Source organism: Actinia tenebrosa, unplaced genomic scaffold (assembly GCF_029948245.1).
Source record: "Actinia tenebrosa isolate PJP-AT-01 unplaced genomic scaffold, QUT_ActTen_1.0 PGA_scaffold13__45_contigs__length_12533684, whole genome shotgun sequence".
In the NCBI taxonomy this organism is placed as follows: Eukaryota; Metazoa; Cnidaria; class Anthozoa; order Actiniaria; family Actiniidae; genus Actinia; species Actinia tenebrosa.
The window spans coordinates 11,874,008-11,891,949 of record NW_028292573.1 but is presented as its reverse complement, the minus strand read 5'-3'; the positions used below and the strand labels follow the sequence as shown (position 1 = coordinate 11,891,949).

General features: G+C 35.4%; 4 protein-coding genes across 4 annotated transcripts in view; all 4 read right to left on the bottom strand.

Annotated features, from left to right (window-relative positions):
- LOC116290138 (uncharacterized) overlaps positions 1–5,634 on the bottom strand; it is a 34,700-nt gene extending 29,066 nt beyond the window's left edge. Inside the window, exons 1-4 of the mRNA XM_031697133.2 lie at positions 5,366–5,634; positions 4,490–4,600; positions 3,475–3,616; positions 1,523–1,600 (exon numbers count right to left, since the gene is read on the bottom strand). The gene's annotated coding sequence lies outside the window, so the exon portion shown is untranslated. The remainder of the gene's footprint in view (positions 1–1,522; positions 1,601–3,474; positions 3,617–4,489; positions 4,601–5,365) is intronic.
- Positions 5,635–7,442: 1,808 nt separating this feature from the next.
- On the bottom strand, positions 7,443–9,505 carry LOC116290126 (uncharacterized). The gene has a single exon (XM_031697119.2). It carries the CDS (start codon positions 9,254–9,256, stop codon positions 7,871–7,873), a length of 1,386 nt encoding a protein of 461 aa, XP_031552979.2. The 5' UTR covers positions 9,257–9,505; the 3' UTR covers positions 7,443–7,870.
- A 426-nt stretch (positions 9,506–9,931) lies between these two features.
- Positions 9,932–12,916, bottom strand: LOC116290135 (uncharacterized). The gene is made up of 2 exons (XM_031697130.2): positions 12,289–12,916; positions 9,932–10,937 (listed from the first exon to the last, which is right to left on the bottom strand). Exons 1-2 carry the CDS (start codon positions 12,783–12,785, stop codon positions 10,664–10,666), a joined length of 771 nt encoding a protein of 256 aa, XP_031552990.1. The 5' UTR covers positions 12,786–12,916; the 3' UTR covers positions 9,932–10,663.
- A 2,159-nt stretch (positions 12,917–15,075) lies between these two features.
- LOC116290136 (transmembrane protein 205) lies at positions 15,076–17,068 on the bottom strand. Its single transcript, XM_031697131.2, has 3 exons — positions 16,806–17,068; positions 16,391–16,557; positions 15,076–16,063 (listed from the first exon to the last, which is right to left on the bottom strand). The coding sequence occupies exons 1-3, from the start codon at positions 16,987–16,989 to the stop codon at positions 15,773–15,775; spliced, it is 642 nt and encodes a 213-aa protein (XP_031552991.2). The 5' UTR covers positions 16,990–17,068; the 3' UTR covers positions 15,076–15,772.
- Positions 17,069–17,942: the final 874 nt, after the last annotated feature.

Here is a 17,942-nt window from a genome sequence, read left to right as displayed (position 1 = left end):
TAAGAAAATCGTCGTTACCTCTTCTATATAAAACCACAGGTCGTTCCCTAGAGACAATATTATTTCTTTTTATCTGGGTAACGCGAAAAGGAAAAGAATTCTAAACACACTCCGGACACCTGAAAACACACCTATCGTACGTAAAACCACATGTCATTCCCTTGAGTATTATTTCTTTGTATCTGGGTAACGAGAAGAGGAAAAGAATTTCAAAAACACTCCGGACATCTGAAAACACACCTATGGTATATAAAACCACATGTCATTCCCTTGAGTATTATTTCTTTGTATCTGGGTAACGAGAAGAGGAAAAGAATTTCAAAAACACTCCGGACATCTGAAAACACACCTATCGTACGTAAAACCACATGTCATTCCCTTGAGTATTATTTCTTTTTATCTGGATAACGCGAAAGGAAATGAATTCCAAACACACTCCTGACATCTGAAAACACACCTATCGTACGTTTAACCACATGTCATTCCCTTGAGTATTATTTCTTTTTATCTGGGTAACGCCATTAAGAAAGGATTCCAAAAACACTCTCGAGATTTCTATGGTGTGCGTAATACATTTGTGAAGGCTTAAAAACCACCTACTCGATCCACTCTCTCTAACAAGCTATTTATCATTTCCACTTCCAATCTCACCCACAAAAATAATCGTTAATTGACATTAAATTCTCGCCAAACCCGACATGGATAAATTATCATTAAAGTTCTCTTGTTCTGACTGAGACATTTGAGAAAATACACGACATCTACGCTAAGCTTGATTACGCATTGATGAAGTTCTGTGTATAATAGGTTTTAAGTGACCCTGTGTGGTCTGTCTGTCTATAATGCAAATGGACATTTACTCTTTCTTCTTGGGCTAAATTAGCTACAGAGTTTAATGTGGTTAAAATGACTTTGACTCACGAAGACCAATGATTTGAAAACTGGTTAAATATTGAAATCAATTTATAATAACAGTCTTTTTTTAAAGAAAATCGTAGCTAAGAAGTCTAGGTAAGTTGAGCATTTATTTTAAAGTGGAATTCGAATATGACAAGACCAGTCAACAATATTTACATAAGGAAATATCATGATTTAAAGGAAAAAGCGAAATAAAAAAGATATAACACAATATTGAAATAACGTGTGATAACTAGTTTTATAAAAATTATATTACAGCCACAAAATTAAATATAATAAAACAAAAACAACGAATAAAATTTTGTCAACTTGTGTATCTGATCTTAGATGTAAAAAGATCGACAAAAATTAGAATTCATTTTCAAATCGTGAATCATTCATCTTTAAAAAAGTGGTTTAAAATAATATTACAGGATACAGAAATCATAGTTAATAAAACTGCAAAACATTAATTAAATGTGTGTCATTTTTTGTGTGATTTAGTATGGAAAAAATATCAATATCAATTTGAATTTATTTTTAAACCTTGATTATGAATCTTGATCGCAATATATGGGAAATAACAATTAGGGAACTTCAATGTGTATGTTTTACAGCTTTTTACCTTGATGTTGGTGGTGTTTTTCTATGGATGATAGACTGTGATGATCCAGGATTGCACTCCTTGAGTCGATCATGGCTTCTTAAGGAAAGAGAGACAGAAAACAAACCATTATTTCATGGCTGCATTTCTAAGAAAATCTAAGAAAAGTTTTAGATATTTACCCTAACCATTCCTAAAAAAATATAATTTCCTAAATAATCGCGGAAGGAAAAATAACACTAACTCATAATATTCAATCACCTACTGAGGTAAGAGTGCCCTTTTCAAAGGCAAACCGTAACTATAGAACACCAAAACCAATGTAACACGACCGACACTCAAAACACTGGCAGTCACGTGACGTAGGATTTGCCGTTGGCATGGTAACGGTTCGTGAGGTTTGTTTAATGTTTTTATTTAATGGTTTGAGTGTTTTAGCATCTGCTTTCAGTGTTTTTGGATCTTTGAACAATCATTTATTAAAGAACATCACTGAAGGCGCCGGAAGAGTAAAATGAATGTAATTTGCTATGTATTTGAAAATGTGCATTTAAATTGTTCATTTAATTTTTATTTTAATTGTACATTTGTTGTATAAAAAAAGAAGGCTAAGAGAAAAAAAATTGAGAAGAAATCCCATATTTTCTCTGGAAAATGTGATTTTGGTTTGCATGTGACTACGGGTTTTCTCCTAATTTTCTTTTATTTCTCTATCTGCGAAAACCAGCACTTTCAAATTCCAAATTGATCGAGTAATGGGAATTGTAGGTCTGTTAGCCAAAGGGTATATTTAAAATGCTACCCCCATTAACAAGGACGATTTAACAAGGAACGACACATCGGGTTCAAAGGTCTCACTCGACGTCGCCTCTCTCTCTCTGTCTCATTCATTATTTCATTCGTTCATTCATTCATTTGTTCGTTCGTTCGTTCTCTCTCTCTCCATTGCTTGTAAACACGACTAACAGCATCTAAGATCAATGTTCCGTTTGTTTCGTGTGATCAAGCAACACTCAGACAAGGCCACCATCGTACAGTAAGGCAAAGGCCACCCATTGTACAGTGATTTGCCCATTAGCTTTAGTAACAAATCCTCAAATCTTAAGGCAGGAAATGAGCTAAGATCCGCTTATAACACAAGCCGGTGTTCTTGAAAGACTATTGAGGTATTATCAGGCAGCACGAGAAAAAAGATATAGCGATATTGGCAGAAGCTCATGTCTAGTGAATACAGATCTGATTCAAACGATGTAATGATAGCTAACACTCTGTGTAAGGGGAGGGGAGGGTCAAGGCGTTAAACTCATAACGTAATAAGTGATGTGAATCAAAACTCACAAAGAACTCTGGGGAAAGCGAGTACTACAAAAAAGAAACAGGGAAATCAAAGGAACTATCAAAAACAAATAAGTCTAATATTTTCGTCTGTTGAAATACTTAACTTTCCACTTCAAAAATTGTCGAAGATGAATTTCTAGGAGCCGAAAAGCCGTAAGTACCCGGTTTCACACCATGCTTTGTGCCAGAGAATCGTACTCGTGCACATTGTTAATTATACTAAAAAGCTGTTTGGATGATGACGCATTTTACTACAATTACCAAAATGTTTCGCGAATTTCAAATTTGCATTTCCTCATGAGATGGTAATACAGTTATTGGTAATTAACTACAAAAGAAAGTGTGCAAGGGATTCTGGTAACTGTAGGAAATGAAATGACACTATCATGCAAATAGCCTATAGCCTACAAAGGTGATAGCTTAGTGAGATAAGAAAAATGGGAAAAGAAAGAAAGAGTAGTTGGGAGAAGTTACAAACAACATTCAGCTCACACGTTGAATTTTGACTTACATCACGTGATTTCAACCCCCTTAGCTGTCAATGAACGAGAATCTTTCTTATTATAATAAAAAAAACAATAATAATAATTTGATAATAATATATTATAATAAAAAATATATTCGTATATAGGCACCTTAGATCCACCATCGTTTTTATCTTTAATTGGAGTAAGCTTTAACGCCATCCATATCAGTTCCTCTTGCTCTGTAAAGCAGTACCTTAAAATGAAACTGCGTTCATTATCTAAATCGTTGAGAGTGCAATAGAAACAAAGCCTGAAAGCAAAGCAAGGAATGGAAGACAATAAGGCATGGTTTTCCAGATAAGATAGCTTCAAAATTCACATTAAAGTCTTATTTTCCTTTCGATATAATGGAAAAAACTGAACTAAAAGCAATTTCCAATAAAAACTTCTTCAGTCGTTTATCTAATGTTTCCACAGTCATGCGCATTACGAAAAAAGCGCGCGGTATCATGATATCGAAATGACGCTAATCAACTAAGTACATTTAATCTGTAAAAAGTGGGTTATTATGCATTAATTTTATCTAATACCTCTCTGCGTGAGTTGCAAATTAATGCTTTTCGAGTATCGTATATCCACAATAATGAAACGTTTTCTTTCTCCGATTATATTTATAGCCATTTCTGTACTTCAAAATACGCAGTAAATCTTTTCTTTTCTTTTTTCCCCCTTTGTGTCTTTGCTTTTCAATCCTGGGATCCCTTTCCCAGCTTATTCCTTTTCTAACTTTTTATCGTTTTTGCCATAGCGCAACTGATATTTAAAAAAGTATACTTCAAAAAAAAGCATACTTCAAAATAACGTTGACGCAGAGTGATTTTATTTAACTTGTGAAACTTTTTCTTATGGTCAAGGTTAGTGTCCAATCCATTTAAATGAAAAGAAAAGAAACAAGTGGAATTTCGTGGCCAACTAATGTTAATGTCTATTCCATTCTAATAGAGTGCAAACCATATATCTGTGAAATAGTACTAACTAATAAGTACAAAATAGCATCAATGAAACAATTGAAAACAAAATAATTACACGTGCTATTTCACGGATATGATGATTTGCACGTTAGTTTACAAAATTTCTGACTAAAAATACACGGGTCCTAGAGTTAGATAATTGATGAACTTACGAGAATGTGATTCCTGGCCCAAGAAACAGGTCTGAATTACTTCACATTAATCATACGCAAGTATCCTTTACCAAGGCAAAATCGGACGGCGAAATAGCAATGAACATCGATCTGAAAAAACCGAAAACAGGAAACGAATAGATCAGAAATGGGTCAAGTTTGAATAATAACTAAGGAGAAACAGAATACATGTAGGTAAGCTGACAGTTGGTGACGTTATTGACCATGATGATCAGTTTTCATAAAAAAAAGTCCATTTTGTACCGAAAAATAAAACAGGTGGGCAAAGATGGCCCGCCATTTGGGAAATGAAAGACGAAACGTTTGAACACTTTTGAACGAAATGAGAGATTATTTTTCATTATAACTATCATTCACTACTGGTCAGCGTTCTCTGCCAGTCTCGTTACATCTGAAACTCCAAAAGTGGTTCTTTCTTAGCACCAATGCAGGTGATTTGTAAAATGTAACGCTAAGTATGAAAACTGATAAAGATCGATTATGAATATCAGTATCGCAATGTTTATTTTTCTGTGACTACATAGCCGCAATGTTGGTTGATTTTTGCAGTCCCACCTATATACCTTGTTTACTGACTTGCTACTTACAGTGGAAATAAGTTAATAGCATTTCTTACAGTATCCTCTATGAGGGGAACTCGGCTCTTACCCCATACTAATTATTTTTTTGCAATCATTCCAAAGATAGTCAAGACAAAAAGACATGGCGGCCATGTTGGATGAATTAATACCACCATATGGCGGTGATGACGTAACGTGTAAATGGAGAATTGCAAGCACCGTTATCACATTCCTCATATTCCTAGCTAGATCCCCCAACAAGGCCTCTAAGACTGTTATCAAATGTGTAGTTTACCTCAAACTGAGAAGCCTTTGGTTTTTCATTGTTTTTAGAGCTGTCCTCCATGTCGATGTCGCGTCACCATTCACTCCAGAGTACGGTATCAGCCATAAGTGTGCCTCTTCTAACTTTCTCTTATCTTCACGGTTGTAATCTTCCTTTTGTCCTCCCTGGTCTTTCACACTCTCAGAGTCGGCAAAAAAATGAAAACGGCGGACCATGACTCCGTTTTCTGATTTCTACCGCATCATGAACATTTCTACCGCCATTATAATCTATCCAATTTTCAAAGAAAAAATTCTTACAACTCCCTCCCACTAAAAATAACTACCTTCAAGGCCCCTAGAGTAAATGCCGAAGGTTTCTAAAGACTGGAGTAGTAAGTAACTGATTAGTTGTAGTATTGTTGAGTGAATACTTTAATTTGTGTCGGTTTTTCAAATAGACTTGTTTTCAGGTGAGGTTATTTTTAATCGATCGTTGACAAAATGTCAAACCTATACCAACTTGGTGTCGATCCTGTTGATAGATTAACACTGAAAGGGCTTCCTGAAGCGATATTAATGATCATTTTTAAGTACTAATGAGTCTTCTGGTATAAATAAATGTATTTATCCTATGTTGGCTCATGACTGTATACTAAAATGAAATATAATAACTCGTTTATTCTGATAAATTATTGATGCTCAGTGCCAAAAATCAATCAACCTGTTCTATCTTATATTGATGGATTAGCACTGAGAGGGCTTTTCAAAACGATACTAATAATAGTTTATAAATTATCAACTTTGTTTAATAATAGTTTTTAGTTTTTATATTAAAATATTATAAGGTGCATATTTTGTTTCTGAGGCAGGCTTCCTTTGATCAAATATTCTTTTGTCAGAAATCACTCCTGAATGATAAGCACTGAAAGAACTTCCCAAAACGATACTAATAATAATTTATAAATAATAACCTATTTCTTTTATAACAGTTTAATTTTATAAGTTACACGTTTTCTGTTATATTGGCTAATTTTGCCGTGTATTGTCAGAAATTTATCCACCAGTTGTAACTCCTATTGATTAATTAGCACTGAGAGGGCTTTCCAAAACCGGCGATACTAATAATAACCATACATTATCAACTTTGTTTTGTTATAGTTTAATAACATAAGTTGTACGTTTTTTTATTTAGGGTTATTTTGATGAAAATATTGAGGTGTATTGTCAGAAATCAATCCACCTGTTATAACTCTCATTGATTAATTAGCACTGAGAGGGCTTCCCAAAACGATGCTAAAAATAATTTATAAATCATCAATCTATTTTACAGCACTTTAATATTATAACTGAGGTGGGATACGTTGCACGTTTTGTTTATGTTTTATTATGAGTTGTTTTGGGAAAAAAATGTATTGTCCGAAATCTATCCATCTGTTATAACTCCTATGTAATGTTTAATAAACGAGCAGGAGTGTTTTATCGGGTATAAAACACGAGGCGCAGCCGAGTGGTTTTAGACCCGATAAAACACGATCTGCGAGATTATTGAACGGCTTAGAAAACTTATGATGTTTGTTCTCATTGTGTACCGATTTTTTTACGAAATGAACCAAGTTTGATAGAGAAAATCCAAGTTAAAGTTTATGCAAATGAAGACGAATCTTTATCCGATATAAAATCACCTTCATGGTCATGATTTCTATTGTGTTTTCTTCATGAATTATTAATGAGTTTTCTAAAGATTGATTAGCACTGAGAGGGCTTCCTAAAACGTCAATGAAAAAACCTACGACATGCATTAGCAAACGAAAATAACTGTCCATTAATAATCGAAAATGAATAAAACATATTAAACGAATTTAATTAAATTATATACATTTACTCCTAAACAAATTTTTAAGTGAAAACATTCCTATCGTTAAAATTTAAGGGGCTTACTTTTAGGAATTGATTTACAAATTCGTATTTTTTTAAACTCCACTTGCGAAATTAGGTATCTGTTTACAAATGTATAAAATTGTTCAAATCTCATATATGCATGTCAAATAGTAAGAATTTTAACTGTTTTATTCAAAATTGAACAGAAGAATTAACAGAAAAATATATTACAATACTTTGAATTTATTTTTATTTATTTCATTTAAGTTTTACTTCAATATGAATTTTGAGTTGATAGCTTTTAGGTGCCCGTGGCTTGATACAATTTTAGATGATAAATCTTTCAGCATTATCCATTAAAGTGTATATTTTCTATTAAGAGTCTTGCCGCGCTTATGAATATTAATACCGCGTCTAAGATGGTCTACTGAAATGGTGCTCGATTTTAAAAGCAATTTCCTGTTTTTAAAGGCATAAAAATCGAGACACTACTCATTCAAATGCTTGGGAATATTTTCATACTGGCACCGTTTTTGAATCATAGTTTTTCAAAACACAGAATCGTATCATAGTATGTATTTGTTGTAGCATTGTTCCGCCTTTTAAATCGACCAGCTGACGTCATTGTCTAAAAATAATAATCTCGTTCAAGATTTTAGTCCTGTGTGGACGTTGAAGGCCGAACGATTTTCAGAGCATCTCTCAACCATACTGTTTCTGTTTCTACGACAATAAACTTTTTCTTCAACTCTGTATAATCTCTAGATTGTTGTTCCAGGCGATTTTTAAGGTGTGCATTATCCTGGCAGGTTGCTAAGATAACATCTTTTAATTCTGCATTCTTTTCTTTGTAATTCTGGATTTCAATATTTTGACTTTCATAATCGTTCCTAACATCCTCGAGTTCTTTTTCCTTGGTCGTTAAAAGTTCTTGCAGTGCTGAAAACCTCTCTTGAAAACTGATATGTTCTCTGTACACTTCGTTCAGCTCGCTCGATAAGACTAGAATCTGTTTTTCGTTTTCTAGATTCAATATTTCATTAGTTTTTATTTTGCTACGAATGGTATCACTATTCAAGCTGTCATCAAGTTCGCAGCTTCTTGCTCGATTATATCTTTTCCCACAATCGCAGGATTCATCCTCAAGTTCACTAACCCGATGACTTAGTACTTCATTGCTTTTTTTCGTTTCCATTAATTTTTCATTCAACTCTTTAATTTCGTTTTCGTAAGACTCCGTCTCATCCTCCAAAATGTTCCTTGAAGTATCCCGCCTTACAGCATTTTCTTGCGCAATTCTCTTCCACATTTCCAACTCATCCAATATATCCATAACTCTATCATCTGTAACACTTTCCTTATTCCGAAGCTTGGCATTCTCAGCCACTGTTCTCTCTAACATGACCTTTAGATGTCCGATTTCCTCTTTCGCGTTTTCGTATTTATCTGTCAGTTCTCTGAAATTATTCTCCAGATCTTCAATTTTCCAGACCGCTTCCCCTCCTAGTACTTGGTTTCTTTCCCTTAGATCCGCAATCTCTTGTTCAAGAAGTTCTCGCTCACTACAAAATTCATCTTCGGTCCCTAATCTTTCAAACAACTCGTCCTCTAGTTTTGTTTTGATCTCTTCGACCTCCAGTTTCTTCGCTTCTAATTCTTTCCGCGTCGCGTTCAATTCAGATTCCAATTCATTTAATTCCACCATCTCGCCACAGTTCCTACAGTATGTTTTTAACGGGGTTAAGTCTGCAATTTCATTCGATATCACCGGCGTGTTTTCTTCGCTCTTCAGATCATTGAACTCGTTATTTTTCTCTTCGGTGGTTAAAACCCTTCGGCTTGTGGTCTGTATTTTAGCCGGCTCATTATCTGTCTTGGTAGGGCTGATGGCTCGATGTTCCTCATCAGCGATCTTAAACTCGCCATTCTCTAGTTTTAACTCCTTCATTGGCGCAACTCGGTCGGGTGTCGTAACTCGGACACGTTCGTGGAACAAGTTCTCTTCAGATGGACTGGAAAGCTTAATTACAATGCGTTTCATCGCTAAAAGTCACTTTTTGTTTGAACGCATAATTTGGTTTGTTGATAAATACTCGACTCACGGTCTTTTGTTGGAGCAAGAACTGGTAAGGAGTCAAGTATCGTTGCTAGGATACTGTTGATAGAAACAGACTTAATCACCGGATGATGATGAGAGTTCTGCCAAACAGACAATGGTTTTGAAAGAAAATAGATGATGATCTACTCAAAGAAATATGATGGATTATTTCTAGCCCCTTTGGACTGAAAATACAAAAGGAATTTTGAGAAGATTTTGAGTACTGAAAACCTCATTTCATTTTTTATATATAAGAAATTCTGAAATGGATAAAAATTATTCAGGAAAAAAGTCTATCTTCCTCAAGCTACATTTATAATTTGTGAAAAAATTATTAAACCAAAATGATTCAAAATTTATCAAAATAAAAATAAAACTTTTTGCATCGACTGCATCGTGGTGTTTTGTGATCATTAAATTTAAATTCATCTATTTCATACTTTTTTTAATCCTTAAAAAAAATTATTTTATGACCAGTTAAAATTTAACGGATTTTTAAGTGAAATATATAAAGAAGATTTAGGTTTATGGAAGGTAAAAATACAGTTATCATTTTTATATTTTTTTATAAAACAAACAAGTAGATAGAGCAATCAAGCAATAATTAAGATCGATCAAGATTACATTTTTCACAAAATTAAATATTTTTAAATATAACTGTTAAACATTTTACCTGTTTTCCTTAGCAATACTTAGCTAAAAAATACAATTAGTGTGGAGTGTTTGTTCGATGCAAATAACTACCCCCTTAGTCCTTCGCCCCTTGGACTGTCACAATATAAAATATTGGCACTTTGGACAACAATGACCACAATTCAATGTACTCTATCTGCTACCTACAGCTGTAGCTAGCTACATAGTGTTGCTAGGTATAACAAGGCAATTTTTAGAAGTACTTGATAATTATAAATGATTTATGAGTTAGCTGTGCCCTGACTTTAATCACCCTGAGGTATATCTAAGGGAATTGATAAAATTTGAGTGACTTTATTTGGCTGGAATTTTTAGTGAATTTTAGTACCATAATTTAATATGAGAGCAAGTACTTCAAACCTTTGGTTACATTAAAGGACACACACTAGCCTGCTCTGCAGCCATTTTTACACAATGTGTAGTTTCAGAAAATATCCATACCCCCACCACAGAGGGAATTTGTAAAACGACTCGCCTACCCCCAGGAATTTCCAAATTTCCTCCATGGGTGGGTATGGATATTTTCTGGAACTACACAATGCTCCTTTCTGCCGCTGCTTTTAGTGTCAACATCCAACGATCCTTCCTGGGGAGGGGGAAGCTTTGCATTATGACACCAAAAATGGCTGCTGTCTGGAGACTTACACAGATGTAAAGCTATGCTGAAATCTCAGAAACACTAAAATGCGTATCAGTTAACAAATAATTGACATCAATCAACGTATTACTTTCACCTTGTTTGCATTGTGGAGGAAGGACAGACAATTCAAACTGCCTTTCACCAGATCTGAAGTCCTTTCTTGACTTTATTCTCAGTATGTAATCTATCCATCTTTCATACAGATTTTGTCTTGGGATTGGAATGGTGCTGGTTTCTATGGTGATGGATATTACTAGCATACTATTGGTCATAATTGCATCTTCCTTTTTCCTGTTACAAAGGGCAAAAAGAATTGGTTTTAGCAAATGACTATGAAGATGTATCTTTTTAAACTAGCATTTAATTTGTAATTAGCTATTATATATTAGGTTTTTTTTTCTTCTCTCTCCTCTCCATTTTATTTAACAGTGCTTTGAGCTGATTTGTATAAGCCCTATACAAATACTAAATATTATTATTATCATCATCTAGGAAGTAATACTCCAGTTTGGAGTTCTCTTTGCTCAGCCTTAGTCTTGGTTGTGCATAAACTTATTCAGCCATTCAACCAAAACCTGCAGGAAATTTAATCAACTCGTATTGTTCCACAGTGTGTACATTCTATACTAAAAGTGGGCCTTGATATAAGAAAAGAACACATTTGTACACAATTGAACTTGAAATGGGAGTATTACTCAGTTTTCCAAATCTAACATTGACATTAAGAGAGAGTCACTGGACTGGCAGGGTAGGGAAATTTTTTAATATTTGAATGATTAGAACAATGAATAGAACTTTTCAGATGCAAGGGGATTTTCTGTTATACCAGCAACAACATAGAATATAACAAACAATATTAGGAATGCCATGAAATTTCTTGTCATATACCTGTCAAAAATAATGCTTAATTATAAAAATAAAAATAAAAACTAGAATTTTGCAAGGGCCCCCTTGCCCACTTTCCCTATGCTACCTGTGACTCATTATGAAAATGATAGATGCCAGATTGCACGACTTAGGTAGCACTGATAATTTATGGGGAGGGGGGAGGGGCTACTGGGATTTTCTGAGTTCAATAAACCAGACACATTATGGTCTAGCTTTGGTACAAACAGCACCATATAAGGCATAATGGATGAAAGATGTTTGTACCCAAGCTAGACCATAATGCAACATGTTTGCTCAGTAAAGGTCTATTGGTTGTCTAAAGACTTTATTCTCTAGAGTATTATTTCTTTGTTCAATGGTATATATGCACAAGAATGTGGATACTTGTAACTCAACTCAAAGAATCTTTGAGAATTGTATTTTCTTCTAAATGGGAAAGCATTTTCCCCCAAGCTAAAGACTTTCTTCTATATAGTATTATTTCTTTGTTTAATGGAATATGCACAAGAATGTGAATACTTGTAACTTGACTCAAAGAATCTTTGAGAATTGTATTTTTTTCTAAATGGGAAAGCATTATCCCACAAGCTAAAGGTGTACTGCTTGGGAATCATACCGAAGCTAATTTAGCAATTTCCTTATGTACATGAAAAGGGTTGAAACCCACTTAAAGCATCAGCATAAGTATGTTTTAGTATGTACATTAACTGAGCTTAATACTATGTGTCGAAGAAATTTATGTCATTTTACTTACAGTTTTTCCAGTTCAAAGTTGAAAGCATCAACAGTAAACGCCAAAAGTCTTGCCATTACAGTCAAATCCTCGTTCTTGGCAGCTCCAGTAACGTAACTGTCCAAACCATCCACTATCAGACAATGAAATACCACATCAAGATTACAATGAATAGAGGCCATATACTTCAGAAACTCCTCTCTTGTCTCCAAATAAACCATATGTATTTTACGTAGAATACTCGTAGAAGGCTTCTGTTCTCCTTCTGGAAGAATTGGCAGTGTTGAAACCTTCTTTGGGCAGATAAATAAGACGTTTTTTCCCTCCTCTGAGAAAGTCATAGCAAGAGAAAAGAGTAAGGATGTCTTGCCACATCCATGGGGTCCTACAAGTATCATCTTTTGCGGCTCCGTACGAGTCGCATTTCTATCAAGAAACGTAGTTAGGACATGCTGAAACTCTTCTCTTGAAGACACGGTAGGTTTTGGATCTGGTATTCGAAATATTCGAGAAAGCATCAAGAAATATGTAAAACGTACTCGACTTTGAAAAAGTTTTTTTCCAAATATAAGCGTTGTCAACCAGGCATTCCAGTACAGAAGAGAAAGACTGGAATTGAAATTAATTTTCGCGCCATTGAAAAAGGCGGGAAAACACCGAAGCGCGCACGTGTACCGTGTACCATGTCACAGAAGTGAAATTCGGGAAAAAATCATAATTAATTTACGAAAATGAATGAAAATTGAATAAAATAAAAAATGGAAATAGAAAGAAAGAAAGAAAGGTATGGATTATTTGGGATTCGAATCTTAATGAAGGACCAATGATGATCGCTTACCAAGTTGAGACTACTGACTTAAATAAAATGGAAGAAAATGAAATTTTAGGGAATTTTAGATCTTTACTTCGGGGCCCAGTTGTACGGAGGGTGGATAGCACTATTCAAGAGATAAGCTATACTTATCCAGTCGATGCTGTTATCCTATGTACTAATTGACTGAGTGGGAGGGCCGTACGGGAAAATATTTGGCTCGAGGTGATGCCGTACAAATGACCGAGAGCCAAATATTTTCCCGTACGGCCCGACCTAACTCAGTCAATAAGCATTTTATCATTTGACCCTCACGAAAAGAAAAATAATAAAAGAAAAGTAAGAATACGGTCGCTGAGGTTTCGAGCAGGGTCGTACGGATTCGTACGGCCCTGCTCACGCCACTGATTTTCCCGAAGGGTTTTTAAAGAGCGCGCACCCGGGCAGATGCGGGTCATATGATAAAATAAATTTATCTACTGGATAAGACTTATTCGTCAAATAGCGCTATCCACCCTTCGTCAACCGGACCCTAGCCGGTAAATAACCTTTACTGAATGGGTCAATATTTATTTATTCCGACCAAGTTCAAGACGCCTACCATTCTCCAAACTGGCGATCAAGTTTTTTCAAAAACTGAACAAATTTCAATCAAAGGAAACCTTTAGGCCTCCAACCAACAATTCAAGCTATGATTTGGTGCTAACTGATAAAGTGTGTCAACTGAGGTCAAATTTGAAGGAAGGCCAATGTCATTCAAATCCACCACGTGGTTGGTCAAATCACAGTGAGCTCCCCTCACAAACTTAATTTGATAGGTGTGCGGATTGCAGAAGAAAATAGGCTTTGTCAAACTAGAACTATAGTAGCTTTATATAAACCGCCTATAGACCCCATAGAATAGAGAAAAGGAAGCCACATTTCACGCGGGGTAAAAAAAATGTAATCATGATGTCATAGATAACTTGGACTCTCCGAGGACTTTTTACAATGATAAGAGCTAAAGTTTTTTGAAAGAACTTTATCCTTATCATTGGGAACCATTAGTAAACTGCATAACGAAGTAAGCCGACTATTTCCAAGCCAAATCAATCCAGACTATGGCTGGCTAAACAAATATTTTAATCTTCTTAATTGCCAAAAGTTTCCGTCAGTACCGATTGAAAGTAAAGCTATACACTTGGCGGCAAGCTGTTTTTACGGCTCAACCGCTGATATTCCCCCAGGCAGGATCCCAAATTGATCATTCAGCTTCCTGTCGCTGTTTCCGTGCGACCCGCTGAAAAGAAACTAGCATGAACTATTTCACGCTTTCTTCTGCCGCCATAGATTATTAAAAGCAGATGCTGCTCATATTGTTTCCTTCATGGGCGGTACGCAATTTTCCCGTTATCAGTCAGTGCTGCTAAATGGTTCCCTCACTCAACTCTACCCACGTTAAACTGTTTTCGCAGTTAACATTAATCAACTGCTGGTCAGGCATATTCCCTAATAAGCGGATTTAGATTGTGTTTTACGTTTCCTTTCGTTCGTTTGTCTGTTCTCTCATTACGACTAATTCGGCTCAGTGGTTTCCGTGAGGCCGGCAAAGCACATGAACCCATGAGCGTGGGTGAACACATCGTTTGTTCAATTAGGGGAAATTCAGACTGTTTTCTGCACTGACTGTAAACAGTACATTGTTTCCATGGCGGGTATTGGATCGAATAATTGCAATTGCTTTTAGGTGATCCTCATAAGATATAAGACAACAAAAAATCCCAAGTAAAATAGAAATTTTGAAATGACAAAGTTTACCCTTAGCTTACATATTTCATAAGAACATGCGTAATAAGTAAATTACGAGCCTTAGATGAAACGACTGAAGAAGAGTGCCATACAAGCCTTTCACAACTTCAAGTCGCGTAAAAAATATTATACATATTCCATATATGCTTCAGTTAATACTCCAGGCAAATGCGGTTAGTTAAAAAAAACAAAGGCAAACAATAATCCTATACTGTTAACAATATTTTATTATTGTTTTTTAGTTTAAAATTTCTGCGATTCTTTGTATTTTTTACGCGCTTAAGTTTTTTATATTTTTGTTGATACTATTTACAATTATCAATTATCAATAACATCCTAATATTTTGTATGGCAGCATAACATAACTTGCGACTTTTACATCACATTCTTAATATATTCCTTTCAATAAAAAGAAACTGTTGGAAAATTATAAATATCACATTCTTTCACTGTACACATGCCAGTCTTCCACTGTGTATAAATACTGTTCGTTTATGTAAGATGTGATTTTGCGGGAGGATGCAGTTTTGAAACGACAACCAGATTAATTATAAAACATGTAGAAATTATTTTATAAGTTAAAAATTTGTCTTGATGTTATTTATATAAATTGTTTGTATAAATAGAGTGAGCATTCGGCCCATACACTTTGTGTGTATATGTCTTACAGTTCAGTAATATCGCCATTAATTCTATAGTCATTTATATAACGAATAGCCTTTTTACGAGCAGTTCAGTTCTAAGTTCATCGTCTTCTTAGTCTAGCTCTTGGCGGGAATTTTTTCATTGTTTCTATGGCAACTTTTGCATTGATTCCTTGAAGGTCAGACTTGGGGCGATTTATCTTTCTTCATCGCAACACGCTTCGTCGCTATTAATAAGGAAATCTCAGCCTTAGCTCTACCATTACGTGTTGATAAGGTGACATGTAAGATTCCATAAGTACACCAGACCTCCAATGAACGAAAATACTGTGGCAAGTGATGACATCCCATGGAACATTGCAAACTTGTGTGTGAGAGCTTTGTATTTCGGGTTGGCCAGCAGCTCTTTGTCCTTGATTGGTCCAATCTCGTTACCGAAGCCTCTCTCTTTTTCAAAGGCAAATCGATCCATCCATAATCGTGTGGCGTTGGGCTCGAAATAAAATGAGTTCAATATCCCACATAAAAGTGAGACCAGAAGACCAGAAACATGCTGTAAAATAATAATAAAACTTGTTGAGTGTTATGATTTTTAACGAGTAAACAAATTCATGTGGATACTGAGACCACATAGGACGAGAAAGTATTTTTTTACGATCAAACTGGGCTACATGCAGGTCAAGTTCAATGCTAGATTTTTGATTGAAGGGAGGATAAACAACCGTTCGCTTATGCCGCGACCAACCCAGGCAAAAAAGCCAGGGGGGTCCAGGGGGTTCCGCCACTTTGAACCTATGATTTAATGAATATTAAAAATAGAGTATCCCTTCTTCCCTAGACTTGTAAACGTATTCCAATTTAATATAAACGAGGTACCAACCTGGAATTCTTCAATTCGCGTCTTTTTTTCTTTGAGTTGAAGTACCGCCCCATTAGTCAAGAGAGCAATGACAGTCAGACTTGTACCAATCCTGAAGTACATTGGCCACAGTTTTGATTGGATGTGTCCAAACACGTGACGCGGCATGTTGAAATACATCGTTATGCCTGTTGAAACGAAAAACGGAAACCAAACCGATTAACCAAAGTTTTATCAAACTCCAAAGCATTGCTAAAGTTTTTCAGAAAGCGAAAACTTCTTGGAAACAATTCCTTTCCTAGTAACCGTGCCAGCACTTGGCTTTGCCCGACACTGCACGCATTTACGTTTCAGATTTCCTCTTTTTCGTGAAAAAAAGCCGCCCTCATAATCATAATCTATTATATTCAGATTAAAAATAAATGTCATTACTTACCGGCAACAAATATGACCCAAGCTTGGATGCCAATCCAAGAGCTAATGGCTAGTGAATGAAGGTACACTTGAATCGTCTGGTTGATGGTACCTTTTTGAAACAGTAACTTTACTTTATCCGAGAAGCACGCCATGACCAGCACGAGAACACAGCAGAACACTTTTTGTCCAAATAAAGAAGTCATATTTTTGGTCTTCGTCGCAGCCGCTTTTTTGTTCTTTAGTTTGTTCTTCACAGTCTGTTGGAAATACTGGTGTTGGAAGGTCCAGCGAACTCTATATATAAAGCCAGACGACCACGTGGGCACTGATAACATGAGCTGTGCATGCTTAAAAAAACACTTGAACAAGATGTTAAAGATCAAAAACGATGATGTAACAAGAGCACTCAGTCATATCCGTGATCGGATTAACAATATTTTACGCAACCAGACAAACCTAGACGAACACAAACTTAACGTTTCTCGGGAATAAAAATATACAAAATTACAAATAATTCCCAAAACTGACAATTGTCAATAATCAACAATGTCTGTGTCGTCTTGAGTTTTAAAATATCTACGAACTATCTATGAATAGTTGACGTGTTGGGTAACGTGGCGAGAGGAGTGCTGTGCAAGGGCATGAGATTACGCACGATTTCGTATTTGCAAGTTGCTTGCAAATACGAAATCGTGCGTAATCTCATGCCCTTGCACAGCACTCCTCTCGCCACGTTACCCAACACGTCAACTATTCATAGATAGTTCGTAGATATTTTAAAACTCAAGACGACACAGACATTGTTGATTATTGACAATTGTCAGTTTTGGGAATTATTTGTAATTTTGTATATTTTTATTCCCGAGAAACGTTAAGTTTGTGTTCGTCTAGGTTTGTCTGGTTGCGTAAAATATTGTTAATCCGATCGCGGATATGACTGAGTGCTCTTGTTACATCATCGTCTTTGATCTAAAACATCTTGTTCAAGTGTTTTTTTAAGCATGCACAGCTCAAGTTATCAAGTTATTAAGTTATTAAGTTCTTTCCAACGTCACAATTTTTGGCGGACTTCGCTATTTATAAAAAATGCTAAGAAAATAGGCTAATTGAAGATTTCATATTCCTAACTTCAATACTCTTATTTCATCAGTGTCGT